At 39.1% G+C, this 9,367-nt stretch overlaps 1 protein-coding gene across 3 annotated transcripts; it reads left to right on the forward strand.

The window, feature by feature from the left end:
• The first annotated feature begins 5,465 nt into the window (after window positions 1-5,465).
• On the forward strand, window positions 5,466-8,970 carry cdkn3 (cyclin dependent kinase inhibitor 3). Of its 3 annotated transcripts, none has more exons than XM_073484032.1 (8): window positions 5,466-5,498; window positions 6,164-6,252; window positions 6,359-6,414; window positions 6,530-6,574; window positions 6,755-6,977; window positions 7,968-7,999; window positions 8,170-8,273; window positions 8,566-8,970. In XM_073484032.1, the coding sequence occupies exons 2-8, from the start codon at window positions 6,173-6,175 to the stop codon at window positions 8,653-8,655; spliced, it is 630 nt and encodes a 209-aa protein (XP_073340133.1). In that variant the 5' UTR covers window positions 5,466-5,498; window positions 6,164-6,172; the 3' UTR covers window positions 8,656-8,970. The 3 variants fall into 3 exon arrangements, with proteins under 3 accessions (XP_073340133.1, XP_073340134.1, XP_073340132.1); XM_073484033.1 differs by lacking the exon at window positions 5,466-5,498 and adding an exon at window positions 5,512-5,562; XM_073484031.1 differs by lacking the exon at window positions 5,466-5,498 and adding an exon at window positions 5,911-5,982.
• Window positions 8,971-9,367: the final 397 nt, after the last annotated feature.

Consider the following 9,367-nt stretch of genomic DNA (forward strand, 5'->3'; position numbering starts at 1 on the left):
AAAATGCTCCTCAGCGCTCGCTCAGTTCCCAGCAGGAGGCTGCAGTCAGGATGCTCTTTACCCGTCCACTGCAACAAGTTCTAGAGGAGGAGAATGGAGACAAATTAAGCTATTTAACAATTTCTCAATGTGATAGTAGTTTGGTAAATTGTTTAGATCACCTCCAGATTTTTAATTTAATCAATATAAACCCTCTTAACTTAAGGTTCTGACCCTCTCAAAGTGTCTCTAAACCTACTTAGATGTTCATTATATCTCAAATACTTATAAAAGTTTTGCATATCCTGTCACTTATTGGTCTCAGAGGCATCCTCATGCGATGTATCTTCTGCTCTGAATGTTTTTAAGCTGCTGGACTTGAGGTTGACCTGCAGTGTCACGCTAATGTACCTGCAGCTCTACTGGTGGCCGCTGACTCACCTGAATGTGGCTCAGGTAGCTGTGTATGCGAGAGACGGGCGCCAACAGCAGGGAGAGCAGTTTCATTTCCTCTCTCTCCATCTGGCCGTTCTGTTGAACGCAGACAGAAAGATATCAACAAGCATGTCTTATTTCTCAGGTGCACTAAGACTGAATAATGTTGATGCCGTCCACCTTTAAAATACCTGCGTCTTGTGACTTTTCTCAGCTTGATTTAGTCTGCTGAACTCCAGCGAGAGGAATGAGGCCAGGGTGGTCGTGTATCCGAGGTACATGTCGGAGAAGGCTGTCTGGAAACACAGAATCAAAGGCAATCGTGAGCTCCATCAATGTTCAGCAAAACAGACTAAAATCATAAAAACGACAAAGCAACTAACGTCATTCTGGCCGATGAGCTGCACCAGGATGTCTCCGACCAGAGACTTCCAGTGCTCAGCAGACAGTCGCTCCTGCAGGGTGTTTCTGAAGAGCAGATGTCGCTGCAACAGCTGCTCCACAAACTTCAGATACGTCTGACTGGATCACAAACACAAAGGAGATGATGAGAGGAAATTAAGAGCAGAGAGGAGATGGTTCAGACTTTGTTCCCCTGACCTGAGCGCAATATGTGTTTGATCATACACATATGAAGGCCACTTGAGATGATTCATTTTCAGTTTTAGCATCTGTGTCGCAAGTTAAATATACTGTATAACACTTACTATGGCTCCGCTGTCATGAGGTGAGCTGGTGGTGTTCTGTATTTATCGTACAGCTGGTTTAAAGTCGACACGTACTCCCACTCAGAGTGGAGAAGTTGCATCGCCACCTGATGTCGTGCATCTGCAGGAACAAGAAAATATTAAATAAGCTACACAGATGTGGCTTTCACGTGTCATGTTTTTATTACAGTGACAATGACATCTTGCTGGCAAGGTGTTTTCGCTCACCTGTGCCTTCATTCAGTCCTGCCTTGAGGCCCTGCAGGAAACAGTGGAGGAGCAGTTTTCCTCTGGACAGGCAGGCGGGTGGAGCAGACGAACACTCGCACTGTCTCCGCTCACAGGACGAGTCTGCTGGATCACTGCTGCAACAACAGAGCACAGGTGGAGAAATGTCTCTCTGCAGGCTTTACACGGCTACACTTTGTTACTTACCGTATTTGTGCTTCCATTCTTGCACATATTTCACAGTATTTTTTTAATTTCAAAAGACATTTCCAATTCATGTTTGCCCTTTTTTATTTCTTGTATGTGTTTGGCCTTTGGGGCCGACGTACGAGGGGACACCAACGGAGCTAAAGCATCTGCAAGTAAACAGATGAAGGAGGTAATCCAAACAAGCTTATTTATTTTGTACCTTTCTCTGTGTTTGGATGTGGAGCTCTTTCCCTCCTGCAGAGGTCTCTGTCTGTTACTGTACAGCTGCAGGATCTGACACTGCATCACTCCAAGTTCCTCCTGCAGGACGACAGGATGATGAAAGTACATTTCATTGTTTTGCACTGTTAATGTGAATATAAGACATTCTGTAACCAAACTTTGCACATTTTCAGTCGTTAAAGTAATCTGAGTCTCACCCTCAGCGACTCCACCAGCGCCTCCAGATGAAGAGCTTTCTTCTGGCAGCTCCTCCTGTTCTCCTCCATCTCCTCCCTGAGGTACGTGTCTCCATGTTGGATCTGACTGAGCTCCAGCAGAGCGCTGGTGAAGCCCGTCTTCAGCTCCGACACCATGCATTGTAACTGACGGGACAAAATATAACTGATGACGCACAATAGCAAAGACTTTTGATCCTGGATTTCAAACAGCACGAGCTTTGGGTTTAATGTGAACTGTCTCTTTAACAGAGCCAGGCTGGCTGATGAGGGAAGGTGCAGAATACCTTGGAGATCTCAGTGACGAGCTCGGCCTCTTGAGGCTTCATGACCTGCACACAGAGACGACACAAACAAGGCTGTTTGCAAACACTCGAACATTAATGTGAACAAACCGTACAGAGAAAAAACCAGAGCTAAGTTTGTTCTCTTCAAACCCATCGTGCAGATAAAAGCTTGTTCTCCTGTGTGATTCACTCTGCCCTCCAAACGTCACACAGATAGTGTTGCATCCACACAATAGGTACAAAGCAGGGAGGTCACCCTGCTTTTTTCTCAGCACACTGAATCTTTAACCTCTTCCGAACCAAATGCACATGGAAACAGACAAAAACTGAATATCTGCACAGAGTTTAGCTTAATTAGTTCAGGTTGTCAGCACAAAAATGTGAATTATGCACCATTTATTCATCTTAACACCTATAAATGAACTACGAGAGTTAGAATAAGCTGATTTAATGACTTTTTTGCCTGTGTTCTTGTTTGTTTGTGGTACCTGCTTCAGTGTTGCCCCTGCCAGCAGCCCCTCTGCTAAAGGAAGTGGCGAGCCAGCCAAAGAGCTCAGCCCTGCAGGGGAAATGGCTGCAGGAGCCAAGATCCCTCCTTATAAGTCTGCTGACAGAAGGACGGGCACGGATCAGCAAAAATACAGAACAAAATGGAAAATGCATTATAGCCTCATGTTTTAAACTGCAAATACACCAAATAAAGTCATTTATAAACAGATTAATAAAGGTTAACGGGAGGCTAATTTTAAATCACTTGTGGAATTAAAATGTGTTTTTGTTGTAGGCTGCAAGATTATGAACTGCATGTTAAAGTACATTATTATACTTACAAACATCATTATAATGTCAAAAGTGTCCAAATATTCAAGAATCCACCATAAAAAAGGGAAAAAAGAAAGAAAAAGAGTGAGTGCTGAAGCTAAAGATGAAGGCTAAAAGAAACTCACCTCAGTCAAAGCTCTTTAAAATCGCTCCTCCAGACATCTACAAAGATGATAAGTGGATCCAAAAGCACTTCAGTTTTCTCTTCCGTCCTGTCCCCTCTTGTTTTCATTGATTTGCGGTGTTTGAGGCGGTGGTGTGCTGCTGAGCTGCGGCTGCTCTGTGCGGACAGCAGATGTCCTGCATGACGCTCAGTGAGCAGCAGCTCTCATTAACGCTGCTCACTGAGGCACTCAGCTCCAGGATGAATCATGCAAATCACCTCATGTGCATTTATAATACAGTTACTGACTGTTGTGCATCTGCACACATTTATTTTACAAACACGTGTTCAGGTAGTTGTGTCCTTCTTTATTTTGTTTATAAAGCACTTAAAATGTTGCTCATGAAGTCATTTTCTGTGGAGGTTTTCAGTGTGGGAACATGAAACTCTGCCGGTGGTACAGAAAGTGATTTCCATGGAAGCCCATTTCAGTCAGAGGAAAACAAAAGGTTGAGAAAAATAATATTCCCATGGTACGCCAAGTCATAACAATGAGATAAAAAGTCAAAATTATGAAATAGAAATTGGAGATTATGAAATTGAAAGTCGAAAATATGAAAAAGAAAGTCGAAAAAAATTAGATAAAAAGTCATAATTATGAAATAAAAAGTCAAAATTATGAGACAAAACATCTAAATTATGAAATAGAAATAGGAAATTATGAAAAAGAAAGTCAAAAATATGAAAAAGAAAGTCGAAAATATGAAAAAGAAAGTCGAAAAATGAGATAAAAAGTAGAAATTACGAGACAAAACATCTAAATTATTCAAATTGAAATTCAAAAATATGAAAAAAGTCAAAAATACGAAAAAAAAGTCGAAAAAATGAGATAAAAAGTAGAAATTATGAGACAAAACATCTAAATTATGAAATAGAAATAGGAAATTATGAAATTGAAAGTCAAAAATATGAAATTGAAAGTCGAAAATACGAAAAAGAAAGTTGAAAAAATTAGATAAAAAGTCATAATTATGAAATCAAAAGTCAAAATTATGAGATAAAAAGAAGAAATTACGAGACAAAACATCTAAATTATGAAATAGAAATTCAAAAATATGAAAAAAAGTTGAAAATACGAAAAAGAAAGTCGAAAAAATTTGATAAAAAGTCAAAATTATGAAGTAAAAAGTCAAAATTATGAGATAAAAAGAAGAAATTACGAGACAAAACATCTAAATTATGAAATAGAAATAGGAAATTATGAAATTGAAAGTCAAAAATTATCAAATTAGAAGTCAAAAATATGAAATTGAAAGTTGAAAAAATGAGATAAAAAGTAGAAATTACGAGACAAAACATCTAAATTATGAAACAGAAATTCAAAAATATGAAAAAAAAGTCGACAAAATGAGATAAAAAGTCATAATTATGAAATAAAAAGTCAAAATTACGAGATAAAAAGAAATTACGAGAGAAAACATCTATATCATGGAATAGAAATTGGAAATTATGAAAATGAAATTCAAAAATATGAAAAAGAAAGTCGAAAAAATTAGATAAAAAGTCGAAAATATGAAAAAGAGTGGAAAAAATTAGATAAAAAGTAGATTACGAGACAAAACATCTAAATTATGAAATAGAAATTGGCAATTGTGAAACTGAAATTCAAAAATACGAAAAAGAAAGTCGAAAAAATGAGATAAAAAGTCAAAATTATGAAATAAAAAGTCAAAATTATGAGATAAAAAGAAGAAATTATGAGACAAAACATCTAAATTATGAAATAGAAATTCAAAAATATGAAAAAAAGTTGAAAATACGAAAAAGAAAGTCGAAAAATGAGATAAAAAGTCAAAATTATGAGATAAAAAGTAAAAATTATGAGATAAAAGAAGAAATTACGAAACAAAACATCTAAATTATGAAATTGAAATTCAAAAATATGAAAAAAAGTCAAAAAAATGAGATAAAAAAAATCATAATTATGGCCTAAAAAGTGAAGATGTTTCTCTTAAATTAGATTTTTAACGTCATGATTATGATATCTGTAAATAAATACATAATCATGTCAAATGTCCTCGATATTCTAGAGATGTTCATATACTTCACTCCGCCCCTGTGGCCCAATCTGTAGAACAAATCGAGCGCACACGTACCTTCGTTGTTATGGTGAAGGGCGTGGCAAAGGGGCAGTACTTGAATCTGATTGGCTGCTCGGCTCAAGGAGTTTTCAAATCGTCCTGCAGCTGACGGAGCTGTCAAAACAGACGAGAGGAGGGGAGCGTGACCGGTGAGGACACAGACAACGATCAAACTTCACCGTACAATAAGCTAAACGTCACATTTATCCACATGTGTGTTATTCTGAACAGCTCTTTGTGCATTTCTGATAGCGGTTTGATAAAGATTGAATTTAAATGTCCGTCTTCGGTCTGACAGAGCTGCACAGCTAATATTAGCCACAGCCTGCTGCACAGCGCTCCTCGAGCTGTGTCGCCAAAACTGACTTTAATGTGAAAACAACATCAAGTGTTGTGTTGTCTTCATCTGCAGAGTAATACATGTTGAGTACTGGAGAGCAATCTAGCTACTAGCCAGGTTACAGCCTGTTTAATTCGTAGTTTATGGTGTGTATGCTAGCTGCTTGCTTGACACGTTAGCTTATTTAAAGGACCTTACCTAACATGGCTGTAGCATGTTTAGCCTCCATCATACACTAGATCACAGGGCAGCTACATCCCATCCCAAAACTCAACATTATGAGCTTCACAATGGTAAAATGCATTGGTGGGCTGTTGCATTGTGTTGTGATATAATGATACAAGTTTTGTTCATTGTTTTTACACCCTGTAAAACTTTGGATGTTGGTAGGTTTGTGAAGTAAACAGGTTTTGTGATGGTAATGTGAAGTAAACAGGTTTTGTTCTGTGAATTCCTTCCTGTTTGTCTCAACAGCCTGAAGTCATGAGGACAAGCGAGTTTGACTCCTCATCTGAAGACGAGGAAGTTGGAGAGGAGCAGCTGACTCCCTTCCACATCTCCTGGTTAGTTTCAGCAGCACCAAAACCTGTGTGACGTGATAAAAGTTTGGTGAAATGTAAAACAAGCATCCCTGTGTCATGTTGATATTATTATTTGGTTGGTTTTCAGGTTGCCTCTGTCCATAGTGGAGTGCTCGCAGTTTCTTGGGATATGTGCACTACCAGGTAAAGTCATAGTTTATTATGTTGCACATCTCTGCATGTTGCTGTTCTTTCTGTGTTGTTTTGTTGTTGCTTTTGTGCCACTGAAAGTAAAAATGTTCGCTTTATCTCACTTCAGGTTGCAAGTACAAAGATATCCGCAGGAGTCTGGAGAGAGATGTTGGTAAGACGGCTTTGATCCGTACTGGTGCTAGAATAAAATATTCTGTAACCAACCGTATCGACAGTCACAAGTTCATCTTATTTTACCAGTTTTGAAATAGCTTTTGCAAAAAGTTTCTAACAGCGCGCACATTCAAGCAAGTTTAACACTAAGTTTTCTTCCTTCCTTTCTCATTAACAGAGGAGCTTCAGAACCAGGGTGTACAGGAGGTGTTTGTTTTCTGCACCAGAGGAGAACTGAACAAGTACAGAGTTCCCTCCCTGCTGGACGTCTACCAGCAGCGAGGCTTCACAGTTCACCACATGCCCTTTCCAGACGGAGACGCTCCTGAGCTGGAGCAGTGCAGCCAGATCCTCGAGGAGCTGCGGGTCAGCCTCGACAACAACAGGAGGACTGTGATCCAGTGAGTGAAACGATGCTTCGCACTGATGCTTACATTTCCCAGTTTATCTTCCGCTTTGGTCTCGACAACAAAGGCACAGAAAATGACTTCCAGCTTTGAAACACTCAAACACTCGCTCAGAGCATGTTTGATTTATTGTCGCTGACAGTTCAAGCTGCTGTCAAAAGAGGCTACACAAGTTTTCATGTTAAGACAAGTGAAGCAGTGTAATAATGACACTGCTGACACTTGATGTTCTTCAGAAAGTCTACACTTGGGCTGTACTGACTGAATGTCATTATATCACATTCAAAGCTTCTATTCGGAAGTTTGCTATCTATAAAAAATGAGATTTTATGTCGTAGTAACACATGAAAAATATCTGCTCAGATCCTCGTTTGAATATAAAAAGTTTTAATTAGACCCTCTCCAGCTGTTTTTTCTTGCATGGTGGCAGCTGCACTCTGTCAAAGGATTTTGAACTCAAAGGAAATGCTGTGATGAATTCAGATCAAAGTGTTTACATGCAGCGAGTAAAGACATCTACTGCAGCAGTCTCAGAGCAGTAAAAGGAAGGTTTCCTGTTTATGTGTCACGCTGTAAAACAAGGAAAATGTCAATTCAGCTGGAAAATTGCCCGGTAGACCTCTTAGAGGCTCTTAAATCCCAGAGTGATCTGATAAAGTTGCTCACCAGGCAACAGGAACAAGCTGGCTGGATGCATTTCATATATAAGTGGGTTAATGTAAATGTGAGACGGCATATTCCTCTCCTCCCCCGGCTAAGGTTAAAAATACACATTGATGCAGACTTTGTGTTTTTTATGATTTGAAGTCTTTTTAAAGCCTTGAAGTGCGAGAAAGCCCCAGAGAACCAGAGCACCTCTCACCACAAAGACTATTTTCTGCAACACAACCACCCTAAGGACACCTCTTATTATGCAACTGAGCAATTTGCTTTCAGTTTCTAGCATCTGATGGGATTTTGCTTTTTTTTTATCTTCCCCTTCAGCTGTTACGGCGGCCTGGGACGCTCTGGATTAAGTAAGAATATTCAACTTATCCTTTTTACTTTGAAAGCTAACCTCTGCTGTGTGTCACATATCTAAATATATCATTTTTATGCTGAAAAAGTTTGACCTTTTTGTTAAATGTTAAATCCTCTCCGATGAGTCTGATCACACGGCTGTCTCGTCGTGTTTTCTGCTGCACAGTCGCTGCCTGTCTGCTGCTGCAGCTCTCTGTAACTCTGACGGCAAACAAAGCGATCGAAATCCTCAGGGAGCACCGAGGAGGAGGAGCGATACAAACAGTGAAGGTGAGAGGTTAATTCTTCCGCTCTGAATCTCTTCTATTTAAAGGACTGTAGCCTCAAACAGCTTTTGCTGGATTTGCACATTAATCATGCATATATTCAGTATTCATGCCAACCATTTTCCACTACATAAGCATTAAAGATATAATATGTAACATTACTGCATTAAAATGTCTAAAAACGACAAGATCTTTGCTTTATATTTTGTTGAGTTGTGTAAATACATTATCCCAAGTGTCTCCAAGGTTCAAACCCAGAGCACATGAAAACATGTTAACTCTACTCTCTTTCACAGCAATATAACTTCCTCCATGAGTTTCGGGAACGGTACACAGCGTACCAGGAGAGCAGAGAGGCGTCCACAGAGCGCTCGGTGTCTCGATGATCTCCGTTCTCTCTTCAAAACGTGTGCTGTAAAAATACTGATCTCTCTGTTAGCGATTCTTTCCTGAAGCTGCGGTGTAATTGTATTCTCTGATGTTTGCACTTTAACAGAATACTCTAATATATTGCTTTTTTTCATCCTCATTATAATCAAATTGAAGACGTGATGAGGAAATCCTGCTGGGGTGTCGGCTTTAAAATATGATGTTGCATTTGTACTGCAGTTAAAAGGGTTAGGATGTTAACTGAGAAGGTCAACTGCTGTCTACTTTACTGGAAGATAAGGAGGAATAAAACTTGACATCTATACTGAAAAGTTGCAGATCTAATCCTAAAGTCTGCAAATGATGTTTTGGAAGACACTGAACAATATTTGCTTGTTTAATTAAGTCTCTGTGGACCTGCTCATTAGCCAGATGTAAACTCTGTTTTCTGTTGTTTGTATAGGCCTTTAAAATAAAAAATGTTAGTCTGATATTGTCTCATTTTGACCACAGTCATAACTTAACTCTGAATAATATAAAGACTTCACTGTTTCAGGTTCACTGTCTTTGTTTTTTGTGTTAGCATGCTAACATTTGCTAATAAAAGCCCAGCTGAGGGTGATGGGAATAAAACAGAAATTGTGATCCAACAATGGTAGCAGATGAAAATTCAGGGGATCACCAAAGTTATAATTCATCCTATGTGGACAATGAATGTCTGACACATTT

This window comes from Pagrus major, chromosome 16, assembly GCF_040436345.1.
Source record: "Pagrus major chromosome 16, Pma_NU_1.0".
Lineage (NCBI taxonomy): Eukaryota > Metazoa > Chordata > Actinopteri > Spariformes > Sparidae > Pagrus > Pagrus major.